We start from the raw sequence: 18204 nt of genomic DNA, 5'->3' as shown, positions 1-18204 counted from the left end.
TAGTTAAGAACATATGTTTCAATTCTTTCTTCCTTTTTAATTTAAAGTTTTAAAGTTAGATTACTTTAGAAATGTAGATATTCTTCTATGTAAATGCCATCTAAATGAATGGAATTTAGGCTGCAGTCCATTAAACTCAGATAGGCTTCCTTTCAGATATTCATGCATAGAATTGTACAGTTAATATTTAATTAAAAATATGGCTATTGTAATAAACTGGATTAGAACAGTGTGTTGTCCTCCCTAGAATCCTGGAAGATATGGATAATTTCTGTGAGTATTCAGGGATTGCTTAAACATGTGCATTCCTATAGAAACAATAGTATTGTATAGTGCACCCTCCCCTTACATGGGGATCTATTCCGGATCACTCCGAGTAAGGTGATATCAGCGTATACTGAAGTAATGGGGGATAGAAATAGAAAGTAATGGGGCACACACCCCATTAAAACATGGGCTCACTTTACATAATGTCAAAGTGTTTAGTATAGGTTTAAAGAGCCACTGAGCCACCATCTTCACTTTATAATAAGATGCAGTTCTCTACTTTATGTGTTTTAAGTTGTTCAAGAGTCATGAGCTTTTCAACTCTTGTGCAACTCCATATATCCTGAATACTTATCAATTAATGACCCAATTCTTGAGTGAGTCCATACAGCCTGGGCCATGATAGGTTCTCCTTGGTGTCTCCATAAATCAGAAATGACTTGAAGGCATACAAAAACAAACAACATTCATCAGTTTGTATCATTTTAAAAACAGGGAATGGAATTCCTAGCATTGCAGCCTCTCTTGCTCCAAGACTGTTTCTCTTATTTCCACTCTGTGGTAATTGGAAAACTTATTCATGCACTTGAATTAGGATTGATTAGACTCTCCCACAAAGATGAAAATGTGGTTAAGTTAAAACAATTCTGGTTGAGAGCCAGATAACTGTTTTAATTAGTAAACAAGTGAGCCTTTGCCTTCTTTGATCAAATTTAAGAGGGAGCTTCCTTGCCCTTGTTCTCCATTGTGAAGAACAAAGCTTTGTTCTCGTTGCCTAGAACTAAGTATTAATGTCCTCCATCAGCCAACTTGCACTTATTCTTGACATGCACAATTTCCTGAGGACCTTTTTTTAAAAATAAGGGAAAAGGCAAATCATAAATGTGCAGAAACACGTTGATGGAATGCAGCACAGGTACAAACAGCAGGTGCCTTTTACCCCAGTCCACATTCTGAGGGAAACCGAACAATAGCAGATGAGGGGTTTAAGCCACTGCCTGACTACACCTGCCCCTGACACCTCAGTGAGGGCATCATCAGTCCATTTGTGAAGGGCATCATAGGAAGCTCACAAAGGAAATCATCTAAGAAATGTGTGATGTGTTGGAAGCAGCCCCGGTTCTTGGTGGCCCATTCTAGAGAAGGGCCAAAGATTTCAAATGCTGCCCAGGCTGAAATGCAACCCATAGTCTTGACTTGCCTATGTACTAGGACCCACTTAATTACGCAAGCAGAAATCTTGGGGATCAACTGGGAACATTCCATAGGCCACACTTGACTTCATTCTTTGAGGTACTCAAGGTATGGAAGCAACGCTACTTGGCTCTAAGTGTGAGAGCCTCTTTCTGCCTGAGCTGGTAGTTGGTATTTTTCTGAGGCTAAAGTTGTTTGTGATTTCTTGGGGTAACCACCCTCGCCTCTTATCCATGGGGACAAGGAAGGGGAGTGCATGTAATACTAACAAAGAGGGATGAGAGAGTAATCCCTTGTGGTTAATCTTTCCATCACTCACTACCCAGAAATGGCTTTTCTGAATCAACACTTTACATTGCTTGACTAACCATTGTTACAATGGTTAACTTGAAGCATATAGTCAACCCATCCTTGATAACCCCAGGTAGCTCTCCTGTGGTCTTTTCTTGGAATCCTTTTCCCAGGACTGGCTCCAGTTATTCCCCAGGTGAAAGAAAGAAGAGGAGATTAAAGGGTGGGGAGAATAAAAAAAATACATATGCATCTCTACTCTAAAATAATTGTATTTGTTTTCTCTTCTGCCATTTTAACCAATCTATATGTTACTGTTTCTTGCCACAGGGCTTTCAGTTACCTAAACCCCCTGAGCCACCATCGGTAGAAGTTGAATATTATACTATTGCAGAATTTCAGTCTTGTATCTCTGATGGGATCAGCTTTCATGGAGGACAAAAGGCAGAGGTGAGCCTTGAAAAGTAATTAAAGAAACACTGAAAGATGGGTCCTTGATAAACCTTGATAAGGCAGAATTTAGACACCTGCCTGCATAAAATTATATCATTGTAATAATGTTAATTGTATGGTTATTTTGATTCTTTAAGCTTATCTCTGTCTTTTTCCTTCTCTAGGTGATTGACAAGAATTCTGGTGGCTGGTGGTACGTGCAGATTGGTGAAAAAGAAGGCTGGGCTCCAGCATCGTACATTGATAAAAGAAAGAAGCCAAATTTAAACAGACGAACCAGTACTTTGACTAGACCCAAAGTTCCTCCCCCTGCACCTCCCAATAAACCAAAAGACTGTGAAGACATAGCAGCTGCTGGAACCATAGCTTCAGGTGACACCCAGGATTCCCCGCAGAAGCAAAAATATGAGGAGCCAGAATATGATGTACCTGCCTTTGGTGTTGACTCAGAATCCGAGCTGAGCCAAGGAGAAGATGGCAGCTTGGAGAGAGGCACATTCCATCTGTCCAAGCCTTCTCCTGTGTCATCACTCCAGAGGGCAAAATTCCAAGTTGGAGAGTCTTCTGAGGATGTGGCTCATGAAGAAGAGACAATTTATGAAAATGAAGGCTTCCGACCATATATAGAAGATGCTTTGTCAAGTAAAGAATCTAGTGGAGATTCAGATTCCCAAAGAAGTTCATCCCTGTCTTTGATCCAAAGAAGTTCTCCATGCTCTGTTTCTCCCAAATCTTCCCTTCCAAAGCCCAAATGTGAGAAAAGCATTCAGCCAAATCTTGGGAAGTCTCACTGTTCCCGGAATGAAGAGACAAAGCCAAGGTCAGCCTCTGATGTTGGTTTAGGTATTGTGCCCAAATCTAGCATAAAAAAGGATACAGGGGAGACCCTGTCTAGTAGAGCAAAACCAATGGTAAGACCCAAACCTTTCCTGAACAAAGCAGATTCTCAAAGCCAAGACAGAATGGACATCAGCACTTTACGTCACCAGCTGAGACCAACTGGACAGCTCAGAGGTGGACTTAAAGGTTCACGAAGTGAAGAGTCTGAAAGTCCACCTCACAATGCTTCTGGAAATCTAGATGAGTCTTACAGAAGAAGTTCTGCAGATCTCATTACAGCTCCTTCCCAAGTTATATTCTATTCCAGCCAGCCAACCAAAGCAGAGAATGAAAGCAATTCGTCAAAATGTCTCTATGTAACTATTGATTCCTACCAGAAGGTTCAAGATTCTGAAATCAGCTTCCCAGCAGGAGTAATAGTAGAAGTGCTGGAAAAACAAACAAGTGGGTGGTGGTATTTGAAATATGGAGAAACAGAAGGTTGGGCTCCTTCTCACTATCTGGTATCCTCTGATAACCAGCATCGAGAAACCATTTCCAGTGAGACAAACATCTCGCTGGCCAAAAACAGAAAAAATGAAAACAAATCCAACAGCTTGGAGAAGATAGAGAAGAAGGTCCAAGCACTGAACACTATCAACCAGAGCAAAAGAACAACACCTCCTATTCCCAGTAAACCACCTGGGGGCTTCTCCAAAACATCAGGACCTGTCAAATTACGAAATGGCATTAGGCAGCTAGCAGTGAGGCCACAATCAGTATTTGTCTCCCCACCAACTAAGGATAATAACTTACCATGTTCTCTCCGTCGAAATGAATCTCTTACTGCCACTGACCACCTGAGGGCAGTACGACGCAATTCTTCCTTCAGCACTGCTCAGTCCCAGATAAGTGATTCAAAGATCAAACATGCTGATCGGTTAGGCTCTGAGAGTTCTGACAGCACCACATATCTTCCAGCAGAGCGCAATGGAATTCCAGTTTCCACAGTCCGGCCTAAACCCATTGAAAAATCCCAGTTCATTCACAATAACCTTAAGGATATATATGTCTCCATTGCAGATTATGAGGGTGATGAAGAAACTGCTGGATTTCCAGAAGGTGTCTGCATGGAGGTCCTGGAAAGGAACCCAAATGGTTGGTGGTACTGTCAAATCATGGATGGAGGGAAACCTTTTAAAGGCTGGGTACCCTCAAATTATTTGGAGAAAAAGAATTAGTTCCAATGTCTTCAATACTCTAATTTATACTTTCCTACTATGTACATATGAGGAAAAATGGGAGAGATAGGTATTTCATTTTGTTCTGTCATGGATAGAAGTGACTGTTGAATGTTGTGAAGACCAGCAGGTTTGTCATCACTGAGGGGTTGTTTGAAGAAACTGGCTCATTCAGGAAAATATCAAGAAAACACAGCAGGTATTGGCATCCCTGAGACTTTTGTTGCTGTTGATATTTGATGAAGCCTTTCACAATTTGAATACAACAGGGTACATTATACCATCATCTTGGTTGTAATAATAGGAAACCAAATCTGTGCCTTTCACAATATAGTTTGGATCCATGCACCAGCTTGGGAATGGTAAGAATGGTTTGATGCCAGACTGGACATGCTTAAGCATATATATCAGCTTGTTCATTCCTTCACATGGAATGTGTATAAGCTGTGCATGAATTTCCTCTTAAGGCATCTTTCAAGTGTTCAAAACAAATGGGGAAATTTCTCTGAGGAATCCAGCACCAGCCCTTGGCTATTGCATTTTTGTCTCCCAATTGTGTTAGAACTCAAGAGCCTTTTCACTGTGCATTGCTGGTTTCAGACTCCATGCACCTATTCGATTTTCCCCAATGGCATCCTTCATGCTTTTTCTCCTGTGATGTTCACTATGTGTCAACAGTTTCATGAAGGGGTCATTTTTAAAAGAAAATACATTATTTGAATTTGAAATTTAGGTAAACTTGATGCTGTTCATAGTTGTAAACACTCTTAAAATGATGCATTGCACACACTTCTTGTGAACACTGATTGGTCTGTAATGTTTTGCATAGGTCTTCTAAAACCTATACTCGATTCTACTTTTTGACTGTCTTTGTCACACAACTCTGCTATTCAAAGCTCCATATATGGACTGTGAAGTTGCAGAGTTTTACCTGTGCACAAGAAACATTACTTGTGTGTAGCTGAGATGAGGAAGCCACTGTTACATGAACTGTTTTCCTTTTTTGCTAGTTCGTGGTCTGTCAGGGATTGGTTGCCTCGCCAGGTGGAAGGAAAGTGCTTTTCAAATAGTTTTATTTCCTCCCTTTTTGTGCCATCAGCCCAGGGCAGAGCCTTAGTGCATTCTGTCCTGTCCGTTTTTCATCAGTGCTATACAGCTAATGTTATGGAGGGTTCCTTCTCCCATCCGAAAGCCCCACAAGACCTCCAGTTCTTGTGGACACATGGGCCATAGTTCCACCTGGGAAAGCAACCCAGTGGCCCCTTCACAGATATCTGTGTAGGTCTAGATTTTGATTGCCACACATGTCCACTATCTGAAAGTGAGAGCTGGTTCAGCAAACCAGAATTTCTTTGTACAATGGATCCTGACAATCAGGATTCATTATACAGAGAGGAAAAAAGTAAAAGAGTTAAGAAATGGTATTTACTTACAGATAATGAGCTTTTATATTGCAAGAGTTTGCCATTCTTTCCTATGAAGGGAAGCATTTTTTGCATGTACCCAGGAATTGAATTTCATTGTTTATGCACAAAAAAGAAAATAGAAAGCTCATACTTGTAAGTAATATCATGGGTATCTTGAAGCCTCTTCATCCGGTTCCCAAGTTTGTCTGCTCCTTCAGGTGTATGTGGAGTTTATTCACACACATTTTCCCCAACACAGTATTGAGAGGGGGCAATGGCTTATGTGCATCTCCGGGGCACGTGTCCTGGGCTTTTCTTGCATTCAAATGATGGGAAGAATGCCAGTGTTAGAGCTGTATGTGCATTTCACATTGGCCACGTGGTTTAGGATCAAAAGCAAAAGTGTTTAGGCTTAATATAACCAAGTAAATTATTACATATTCTCATGTCACAAACACATGAAAAGGAGAAAGAGCCCAAGAGTTTTTATTTAAGTGTCATTTCCAAACAGTATCCAGTCTCAGATGGCAGAGATGCATCAGTGTTTACGAAGTTGAATGGGAGAGGAAAAGCCATGGATTTTACTATCTGCACAAATGTTTTTTGTTTGCATAGGGGGGGGGGTGATTTTTATTTGTGAACAACTAGGTTCTAAACAGGTTTTTTTCCTTTTACGAGCAAGTAGAAAATCACTCTTCTGTTGTATCCACTTGAACATGACTTGTATTGGGGGAGAAACACTTGAACTTTTCAAACTCAAGGAGCAAATGAGTAAGAGCACTATTAGGCTGAGAATGTTACTATGCAGTAAGCACAGGCTCATTTCTGTGTGCTCTTTCCCTCTCAGTTTTCCCCTCATTATTTATGATGCCAATAGTTTTTTAGAAATATGCATTTGGTGGAAGAACATGAAAATTAAGAAAACCACTGTGGGAAAGGAGTAAAGTGCAGAGTATCTTTATTTTTGATGTGGCCTCAAACACCAGCCTTTAAATAAACTTTGTAATGGTAAAAGAACCACCAGAAGGCCTTTTCTTAAGAACTGGAGATCAGGTGAGTCGATCATTATCTTGAGGCTCAGCATTTTATGTGTGAAAAGAAGACCAGTTGGGTTTCACTACAAATGTTTACATAGAATAATAGATAAGTAACCTATACATCTTCTAGCGGCACTTTAGGCTTGCTATGAACTGAAAGATAAAAGAACAGGAAGATTTTAAAGAACTTAGATTTTTAAAAAAGAAATCTTCCAAAGGATTCAAAATGTGTGGTATTGTGAGATTTTTGTCTTCCTGAAAAATTATATAACTCTCACTTGATTCTTGTCTTTTACTGTTGATTTTTAATTGTCCATTACATACATTAAATTTCAATAACAAATGGCAGTGGATTGATTTCCAAAGCTCACAGGACTTTTAGCTTCATTTGTTAAAACACCATTAAAATATGTGACTCTCCCCATCTCTCCATCCTATGGCTGTGGCTAAATCAGCAAGGGAGAAAGGAATGACTTTGGAGATGAAAGACAGAAGAGGCCTGTGAAACACCACTACAAATTAGTGGGGAGAAGAGAATGATCTACCCTACAAATGAGAATGGTGTGGATTTTGTTTTGAGATCTTCTTCCTAAGGCCTAGTAATTCTGTGTCACAGCTTTTTTTGTTTTGTTTTTAAGTTCTGCTAAAACATGAGCTGCCATTTACAGGACTGCCAGAGTGGCTGTCACATTATAATAGAAGTGTTATGTTCTTCTGCTGGACGGTATTAAATAGAGCAAAACCCTAAAGTAATCTGCTAGATTGCAGTACTAATAGTAGTGATTTAGTAACTTGTATTAATGTTTATGGTTCATTTTTTTAACAATAATGATGAAGAAGTGGTTCATTATTTTTTAATTAATGCACTTTAATGAGTTTAAAGCAAGATGCAGGAAAAAAATTCAAGTGCATGATTTAAAGATGCAGTATAAATTGTCATTTTTTAAAAAAACACCTATTTATTAACATAATTTATGATTATTTAAAATTTGTACTTTACAGTTTCTTCTAAAGATGCCATCATCTCTTGGGAAAGCTAAAAGTGCAGCTCCCAGCTTTTCTGCATTGAGCCATTGGACTCTCAAAATACAGTAGATTCAGTTAGCAAAAGTCAAATTTCTGCCAAGGAAAAGGGGAAATATTTCTGAACAGAAAGCAGTACATTGGCTAGTGATGTTCCTGAATAGACATAGCCCTGAAAAATTGTCAGTGGTGAGCTGATCCAGATTTAAGGTCATGAGATTATGGGGAGGTTTTGTGCAGTTTAGAGTTCTTAAAAAGGCATTTCTTGCTGCATCTTAAACATACGGCTTGTCCACTATTCTTTTCAGTACAGCTTCATGCTGTCCATTATGTCACTAATAGCTGTACAGTTCTGTATTTAATATTCACAAATCAGGAATGAAACCTGTGAAGACAGGCTTCTTTCAGGTCTCTTCTTCTTATGATACCAATCATCCATCAACTATTATTTAATATTATAAAAATGCTCAAGTCTTGCAGTCCTCAGGCCAACAAAGGCACCTAAGGAGCCGATTTTATAATATATTAAGAGGGGGGGATGCAATGTTTGGGTGGGTGGCAAAGTTAACTTCTGAACTGAGCTCCTTTTGTTCTGTATCCACCTGCTATTTATGATCTTGCTCCTTTGTAGACGTGCACACAGATCTTTCCAGTAGCCATAGTGCTGGACAAGCCAGGAGTTGATTTTATGGTGTTTGAAAGTTAACATTCAAGTCTAGGGGGAAAGGGCACTATATCAAGCACCTTTTAGTCAGTCTCACTGTTTTCCACATGTATATTTATATTGTTTGCCTCTGTAACTATTAGGTGATATAGAAAACATATTTTTAAAAAGAGAGAGAAAAAAATGAGAGAATTCATAGGAAGAGGATTGGAGAATTTATAGTAAGAACTATGCAGGATCAGATCACAGGACAATTTAACCCAGCATTCTGTTCATCTCATGGCCAAACATTTGCCCATGGGAAGCCTGCCACAAGACATGAGTTATAACTGTAGAACTATCTCCTTTCACATCTGTTTAAACGTTTTTATGATTTTTCTGTACAGACATTTATGTCCTAAAAATGCCTGTAGTATTTTTGTCCAAAATCTGGTCTCCCAATTAAACATACGGTAATTTAAATAACTTCATTAAACTATATAACCCATTCAAAATGATCTAAATTAGTGGGATTTTTTTTTTTAATTTGAGGGGGAACTGAGCTACTGAATAAAATATTTTGTGATGTCAAAGAGTGCCCTCTTGTGGACGGAGGAGTCACTTCTAGTTTTCTTTCTAATTATTTCAAATTGCTAGAAAGGATTGAGAGATAGCCAAAGACAAAACACAACTTAAATTTTAGAGAGAGAGAAAATCCCAAAATTTGAAAAGCTTGTTCTGCTGTATACTGCAACTTTAATAATAATGAGCACTTCTGAGTTCGTTATTGCGGTTTTATATAATGCCTGAAAAGATACACTTGCTGTTTGTTTGTTTTTCTAAATTCTAGTTAGCACTATGTCTGCAGTTCATTTGACTCCGCTCCCATATGCCTTGTTGCCCATTTTAATGTGTTGGAAACTGTGGCTTAGCTCTCTCACACACCAATTATATATATATATATAGAGAGAGAGAGAGAGAGAGGAAGTAGTAAGCCTTGACTAGGTTCCTAACTTGCTTGAATGATCCACCACACATAACAGAATTTCTCTATATGTAAACAAAAGTAATATGACAGGTAGATGCCTATGCTGGAAAACATCTTAATATCTTGTTTCCTTCAGAGCTTGACAACGTTATTTTTTTTCTACTGCTTTCAAAGTCTGCCCCAACCAGCATGATGGCCATGGAGGCTGAAGAATTCAGGAAATTGTAGTCTAAAAGATTAACTTATCCAAGCTCTGGTTTTCTGTACACAATACATTTTTGTTGTTATTTTTGGCACAGTGGATCCTTCAAGCACTTTAGCCCCCGAAATGATACAGTTCAGACACAGTTCCACCATATCTCATCTATTTGTAAGAATTATACTTCACTTTAATATCTGGTAAACTGTATTAAAATATCTACCAAGGTTGGAAACCATGGGTCTTTATAGGATCATGTAAGGGATGTGCACTGGCCCAGAAGTATTGGGTTTCAAACTTTGTTTGAAGAATTGGACCATCGCCTTTCTGGGCTTATCACAAACTGCTTATGAATATGACCTATGTTTCTGAATTGTTCTTCTATCTAGCATCACCTGGCAGAGCAACAGGGGATGGGGAGGATGTAGACTGAGAAAAACCAAGTATATGAGGCCCTTGGACTCATGGAACTAGCTTCTCAGGTTTGAGGATGCTTGCCTAGCTTTCTAGCAGCTGAGACTCTTTCCAAAATCCACCTCAGAGTAAAATAGTAATCATAATAATAATTAAAAATTGGTATGCTGGTTCCTTAACACATTTACACAAAGCTAGGTTCCAAGGACTCCAATGAAATTAGCTTTCCATCACGTATGCTATATAGGTCCCCAGCCTTGATTGAGCAGAAAATAGTTTGGGTGGAACTTGCTCTTCCCCCACAGTCATCATGCCTATTAGGTGAACAAGTGCATCTGAATTTCTAGTTACACTGCAGTACCAAAGAGTGCTTTTGCTCCAGTGAACAGATTGCAAAAGTTTCCTTCAGTAGCAACACTGAACATTTTGACGAAGGCATTATAGATTTTTTTCTTAAAACTACTTTCAAATATTAGTGTGACATATTTTATTGTAAAACTATACTAATTGCTTTTCTTTGTTTATAAACGTGTTACTGCTTTACATCATTTATGAGAAATGGAGAGGAATCTGGTAAAGTGTTCATTATTTCCATATTACTAGCATCTACAGTATAGAAATGGTATTTCAGTTTAGGCTTCCTTATGTAGTTTTGTTCATTAACAATTTCCTTATATGTTTTTGTCTCCTCTATGTGGTTGCATTCTTCCCCAAAGATGTTGCATTCTCTAGATAAAATCTAGTTAGAGGATATGTGCAATATTGAAAAGAAACAGGCCCCTCCTCCAGGACTTGGATGTGGAACGCACAGTGTGATTTATTTTTTAAGTCTGTCATTTTCTACCTATGCACTCTTTAGAAAGAATTAAGGATTGAGGGTTAAGGAACAAGAGATGAGCAAAAGTGAGGAGAAGAGGAGGTTAATATCTAGTTCAAATGGATTGTGTGAGTTTGTTAGTGATTGCACAGTTGCATCACATTCAAACAAAAATGTCAGGATTGTGAGTGTTACAGTGGATGTTCAGCTTCCTCATTTTTTTGTTCCCCATTTCCATTAAGAAATTGTGTTGATTTGGCTACACACTTCTCTCTAGCTGACAGCTGGGATTCCTGCAGCCATTCATATATTGCAGGATTGCAGCACTCAGCATTCCTCAGCAATGGCAATGCTGCTAGAGTTGATAAGAGCTACAACAACATAAGAGGTGTCATGACACACTCTTTCCAGTTCCAGTTAAAAATCCCAGAATCACTTACTTGGTCCATTCTGTTGTTAAGCGCTACAGCTGACATGAGAAAGTTATGTTAGTAAAAAGCACTCCTAAATATGCATCAATTGAGAGGATCAGTTGCATGCTGGTCAAATGGTTCTGTACCTCATATGCAATACCATTCTGAAAAAGGCCAGTAAAAGAAGAAGATGCTTGATTATTTTATTTTATTTTATTTTATTTTATTTTATTTTATTTTTGGATCTCTATTGATTCCAGAAAAGCTGCAAGCTCTGCTGAATTTGGCTATGGAAGACTTGCCTTGGTTTTCACCTCAGGTTTTTGTTTTAGTTTCATGAACATTCAAACTGTGCATGTGATGTACCCACACATGCACACATCCTGGCCAGAGTAACTATGCTGCTGACTAGCTCTAAAGCTACACTTTAAATATCAACTGGATGTCTACTGCTAAACAGTCAGAATCCATCTGGCACACTCCAAGCCTCCTCCTACATTCTAGATGACCCAGACATACATGCACGCAATTATTCAGGGGTACTGTACATATTCTAAGCATTTGACAGGTACGGTTTGGGAGAGTATAAGTTTCTTTGTAAATAGTATTTTTATTAATTTTTTTTTAAAGGATGTGGGGGTTTTTTTAAAAAAAAGGTAGATGTATAGAAATCACTGGCAAGTATATGGAAACCTCATCAGGCCTGAAAATGGTCTCATGGGCTTTCTGTCCTTGCTCCAAGGTTTCTTTGTGGTGTCTCATTTCATCTACCATATCTGTTCACAGGTTTTATTTTATTTTTGTAATCTCTAATAAATCAAGTACTGTACATGTGGCCTTTGCCAACATCCTTGGAGGGCAGTGAATTAGAACTCCCTCTGCATACCCTTCAGTTGCTGTTGCTCAGCCTCTGGAACTCTGATTAAATGTAGTTTTCTGGAAGAGCAATTAAGAGATCCCTCATTTTTGGAGGGGCGTATATTAGTGTGTATGTGTGTGTGTATGAGAGAGAGAGACTGTTAAGCAGAGCATATTTTTTTTTATTTTTTGGACTACAGCTCCCAAGAATCCTTCAGTCAATATTACTACTGGTCATATTGCTGAGCAATTTTGGGAAGTTTAGTCCAAAGAAATAATTTTTTCAAGTTCTGGTGTTAATATAGAGGTGAAAGGGTTTGATTGAGTTTGTGTCCTTGCTAGAGGTACATGTTTTCCAGACCTCCCATGACCATCATTCCCACTTGGAATCAAAATTGTTTTCCCCCCTTCCTCATTGGGATAAGGTTGCTCAGGCTCAGCATGGCCAGAGGTCAGGTTCATGAATTCCTTTCAGCCTAGGTTTACTGGGTGGGCTGGCCCCATGTAGCATTAGTTTATTGTTGGAATGAGTGCAATTTTCTTCTTTAAAACCAAGCTGACAGAAAGCTTCACACTGTCGCTTTCACACATTCACATGAAGTGCTAAAGCCTCTATTGTCCTGTGTTGAGACTCCTGTTACCAAAATGAATTGGATAGTTGGGTTCCTATTGTTTTGAAAATGGTCAAAAGAGGTAATTGGATCATGACTGGGGACAAATTGATTGGATTTTCCAAGGAGAGAAAAACCCAAATTAAACTGGATATATTCCTTGAATTAATGCTTGTTTTGATTTTCTCTGTACTTTTTGTACATTTTTTGTGTTAAAATATATCACAGCTCTGTGTGTCAAAATGTATCTTCCATTATTGTAAAATGGTCAGATTTATACATGGTAATGGAATGGGAGTCTGTGTCTTGAAGTTCATCATCTGACAAGATAATGCCTTTTGTGTTTATCAAGAGGTCTTCAGCCTCTGGGTGAGAAAAGGTTTAGAGCTTTATGAAATGAAATGATTGAAACTGGCATGACAGCACAAACCAGTCATGTTTTAAACTGGCTTCTAACCAAGTGGCTCTCCTCTGTGTAAATGAAGTGAAGGGAAAGATGGAGCCAGATGCTGATCTCACATTTTGCAGCAATTCAAATTTTGCCCTCTGAGCATTGTTGGCATTGCCAAATTTCCACCTACAGAACTTTAAGGCATCACTTTATGGAAACTGGTGTGTTCCAAGTCTAATGGCAGCCTTTTACTATGCAAAATGGAAGCATCTCAGAGAATAATTGTTGATGAGTTTCAGAGATTAAGGGAGCAGAACCCCTTATGTTGGAAACCAATAAGAAAGTAAGTAACTGTTATTTTAGCAAAAAGTATTCAGTAAAGTGATGTAGAATTTGAGTGCTTTGTGTCACAGTTCACATCTTCCTAGTAGTTGATAGTGCTTTGTTCTTCCAGTGAATCTCTTGTAACTATTGTTGTCTAATGTAAGGAGAATGTAACCCTTAAAAGTATGGGAGAGTACGTTGGCAAAGAGATGGTGAAGGATGTGTGGTTGGTCTTTGGGCTGTGTGATATTGATGGGCAGTGTAGTGTTTGGTTTTGTATGGCTTGTTTCCTTAGGGAGGCATTTTTTTTCTAGCAGCTGGATTGATTACTAGTGTTATGTAGGTTGAAGATGGAGTCTGTGGGTAGGTATTGGGAATGTATTTGTTTTATGAAAGGAATCCAGGAGGGGGTCAGATGTGGCATGCATTCTAGCAAGAGAGAAAAAGAGCTTGATGATATTTGCTGTTTTCAAGAGAGGAAGAAATGAACTGGTAAGACAAAGAGTATCAGCATCTAAGAATGAACTAAGGTAACTGGCCAGTTGAAAAGCTAACCATGTTAGACACTGTCCATGTGAAATGTTTTATGGGGGGCGGGTGTATTCTTTATCAAAGATAGCTGGGAGCTTATGTGAAGAATAGAATTTTGTTTGCATAGTGAACTGGTTTCTTACAAGACTGTTGGTCACACTATCAAAAGCTGTCTTTAGCCAGCATTATTAAATCAGTTTAAATAATATACACATAGCTTTAAGAGAACACATCTGTGGTGAAATTTGCAGGCAACTCTCTTGTCATTGTAATGGTGACTTGCCATGTACGAAACTGGCAGCAAAGAATAATGACAGATTTGATCTTCCTTGACAGACTCTTAAATTGATTTTCTGTACCTAGGTATACAAGTTTGATAGAGGAGATAAAAGATTGTGATGATCTTTTATTGTAACTTGTGATATTGGGAATGAGACTTTGATAGTTGGGTTTCCTCATGTCCAGATTTCATTTGAGAACACTAAGCCACATGGTTCACCTTGTTTGAACTAAAAGCTTATATATCAATGAAGTGTATTGGTGTATGTTCACTTTGCATTCAGATGCTAGCCTGGCTGCAGATCCAGAATGATTTCATGGTTAACTTATGGTCATGAGACAAACACAGAGATCTTGAAATGTTGACATTCTCAAGATCCTTCTCTTGATTATTGCACATAGATTTACAATATGACTCAGCTTCCCCATAGTATCCCCCCCCATTTACTGAAGAACAATGAGACTGTAACCCTATGCACCCATAGATGAGTAAGTCCCATTGAACTGTTGTATCTAACTCCAAACAAGCCTGTATAAAATTGTGGTGTGAGTGTTTAGAAGAGACTTGAGCATGTTAAAGATAGAGTGTTAATTCTTATCTAGATGAGTGATGGCAAACAAGTTTACACATGAATCTAAAATACTAGCAAAATTAAAAATTAACCATAGTGGTGTGTGAAATAATGGCTAAACTGCAATAGGATTGTGAGAGTAGAACCAGGAAGGAAAATTCTCAATACTACTTAAACCAGATTTTTAAAAAGTAATCTTTTGAACATTCTTTGAGATCTACAGTGCATATGAGTATCTCTTACACAAGATGCTTACATAGCTTAATTAGTTATTTAAAATCTGAGGTCTGTTTTTATATGCCTGTTCCAATATTTTCAGCAGGCATATTTACCATCAGCTTCCCAGATGGAACCAGTGAGATACTGAACCATCACTGCTATTGTTGCTGGGTGTCAATGTGGTGTATTCAGATCACATCCAAATGCACTGGGCACTGTAAGCAACTTCCATAGGGCTGAAACGTGAGGCACTGCTCTGATTAATGGCCACAGATTCACCAGAAAACGTCATCCCATTTCTGGCAATTCTGTGATGCAAGTGTAATAGTTGGCCTCTATGTGCTCAGTTATTAACAAAAGATGTAAAGCCCTTCCAGCATGCAGTTCCATACTCAGGGCTTTTTTTTTTACCAGCAGCCATCTGGAAATGTTGTTTGTTAAATGAATTGATAATGTTATCTTCACTATTTCTGAAGTATAGGGATTATATTTTTGTACATGTTTTGCCTCCACAATTCTGTTTTATGGGTCTTTGCTATAACTTCCCTGTAAATGCTCCCTTGGAAATGAGTGTCCGTTATAGTTTGGCATAGCAGAGGTGACCTTGTGTCTTTATGTCTAAATTAGGCCATATCAGAAGGTTTCAGCTAGAATACCATTATGCTGTGAAATGTTCTGTAGCGAGATTGAAAAGACTGAACAGGTCACTTTGAGAAAATACTCACAGTGGGGGCCCAAGTGCACAAGACCCCAAGCGCTCACTTTCGCAAATACAACTTTTACAGGCACCAGGCAATATGCAAGTAGAAATGTATTTCCCACAAATCCCTTATTGTACATCAGAAGAGCCCATTCTCAAGTCATATACAGGAGCTCAGAAATTAAGAGTTGTGTCCAGCATCCTTTGTCATCTGGAAACACAATACCTTGGTGACCATGAAATTATGCTAATCTGTGAGCCAAATTCCTACATGAACACATGCCAGTGATAGGGCAAGGCTTTTCTTTTTTTCAAGGGACTTGAAGAGATTAGTCTGTGGCCTCTGTTTTATTTCTAGGTTCTTGCAATGTGAAACCACAAATCAATATTCAGTGTCTCAGGCAGAATAGGATTTTCTAACAAACTGTACCTCACCGTCATCTCCCAGTTTACTCATTGCTTGGACCAAAGGTGGTGCTAATATGAACTTTAATTTCTATATTTATGTTTTTTTGGTTGGGATTTAAGTACATATTTTTAATGTTTGTCTTTAAAGAAAAGATACAGTGACCTGTTCAGCTTTTTTAAAAAAAGGATTTACCCTTGGCATCAGACTCTTTGAAATCTACAAAATACCTTTGACATTCAGACATTGCTGTTATGTTTTAACTGGCCATATTTTTTTGGTTTGGAGAGAATGAGGTAATAGATACTCTTATCTTCAAATGTTTGCAAATTGTAAGATTTTTTAAAAATTTCCATTTGTTTACATGATTTCTTCTGTGTCCAATGGGGGAATAAATAAAGTTTTTGATCTTTTAAATTGTATTCCAGCTGTTGGTTGGTTCATTTATTTCTGAAGTTTGTAGACAATAAAATATATTAATCAGACTTTTTGTCCGCACAGCTAATCCTGATCCTTAATCCATTTACTTGACAATTTGCAAGATGTCATACAAATGCAGGCCTCTATCCTGTTGCTTGTCCTGGCTAGAGGAGACCCATCAATTAAATGTGATTTAGATACATGTTCTAGCAGTAGCTAGAAAACCGGTGCAATTTATGTTGCATCAGTCTAAATTGTATAGTATATTGTCTCGATTGAGGGAAGTAATAGTCTCACTTTATTCTTTCTGCTTTGGTCAGAGCCAGCCTTGACTACTGTGTGCAGTTCTGGGCACCATGATTCAAGAAGGATATAGACAAGCTGGAACATGTCCAGACCAAAATGAAACAGGTCTGGAAACCATGCCCTATGAGGACCAGCTTAGGGAACTGGGTATGTTTAACCTGGGGAGCAGAAAGTTAAGAGGTGACATGATAGCTACGTTTAAGTATTTGAAAAGATGTAAGGAAGAAGAAGCAAATGTGTTCTGCTGCTCCACAGACTTGGACATGAAGCAGTGGATTAAAACTGCAAGAGAAGAGACTCCACATAAGCATTAGGAAGAACTTCCCGACAGTAAATTCTGTTCAACAGTGGAATACACTGCCTGGGAGTATGGTGAAATCTCTTTCTTTGAAGGTTTTTAAAGAGAAGCTGGGCAATCATCTGTCAGAAGTGCTTTGATTGTGTGTTCTTGCATGATGGGACTGGACTGGATGACTCTTGTGGTCTCTTCCAACGCATGTCACCATTCAAAAGTGGATTGAATGGGTCTGCTCTGGTTGGGACCAACCAACAGGATGCCAGCTGCAGTTCCTAACATGCAATTTTTAAATAATTTTTTTAGCATTAACAGATTCATCCAATCCTCCAAACTGAAAATATGGAATAGTGATTCCCAAACTTTGGTCCTGCCAATGTCTTTGACTTTAGCTCCCAGAGTTCTTGACTGTTGATCACTGGGCTAGGACTTCTGGGAGTTCAGGCCCAAACCGCCTGATAGACTAAAGTTTGGAACCACTGATACCGGTGAATTTTCATGATGGGAACAATAATTGTGGAAATGATGAGAAATTATATGAAGAGACAGAAGGAAAGAACCTTGAAAAAAAACAAATACATCCTTTCAACAGAGCTTGTAAAGAACAAAATAATTCAGAACAAGCGCTTATAAACTAACCTTTAAAAAACAATTAGCTGCTATAAGATTTTGGAGTGTGGTACAATTCCCATTCTTTTCCTGTCTCATAGTCACCTCAGCAGCAACCAAATACGAAGCAGTATAACACACAGTAAAAGACAGCATAGTCCTTTTCCATCATTTCAGTGTGCTGCACCCAATAATAGCTGTAAAATTAAAAGTTACAGTTATACAGCAAAAGGAATAAAGTTGCCCCTCATTAACTTGCAGTCACTGCAGCTGTACCTTCATTATTGAAAAAATAATAATTGCAAGTAATTGTGCAACTAGTTTCTTCAAGGTCTGATCAGAATTCATACCTGAACATGCTCTCTTTTAAGTAGTAATGTCAGAAAAACAAAAGAGTTAAGAATATAGGAATCTGAGTTAGTCTTTGGGATTGTCTAATTCCAGTATTGCCTTGAAAAACTAGTAGTGGCTGTCCAGG

The 18204-nt window shown here is 38.5% G+C and overlaps 1 protein-coding gene across 4 annotated transcripts in view; it reads left to right on the top strand.

The window, feature by feature from the left end:
* Positions 1–16480, top strand: part of LOC149318479 (SH3 and PX domain-containing protein 2A-like) — a 335649-nt gene extending 319169 nt beyond the window's left edge. For all 4 annotated transcript variants that reach the window (XM_089509805.1, XM_089509806.1, XM_089509804.1 and 1 more), the window contains 2 exons: positions 2083–2202; positions 2370–16480. In XM_089509805.1, the coding sequence (XP_089365931.1) occupies positions 2083–2202; positions 2370–4265 (2016 nt within the window). In that variant the 3' untranslated portion in view covers positions 4266–16480. The remainder of the gene's footprint in view (positions 1–2082; positions 2203–2369) is intronic.
* Positions 16481–18204: the final 1724 nt, after the last annotated feature.

Source organism: Sceloporus occidentalis, unplaced genomic scaffold, assembly GCF_023333645.1.
Source record: "Sceloporus occidentalis isolate IW3139 unplaced genomic scaffold, rSceOcc1.0.p SCAF_2, whole genome shotgun sequence".
In the NCBI taxonomy this organism is placed as follows: Eukaryota; Metazoa; Chordata; class Lepidosauria; order Squamata; family Phrynosomatidae; genus Sceloporus; species Sceloporus occidentalis.
This window is presented reverse-complemented; position numbering and strand designations above follow the sequence as displayed.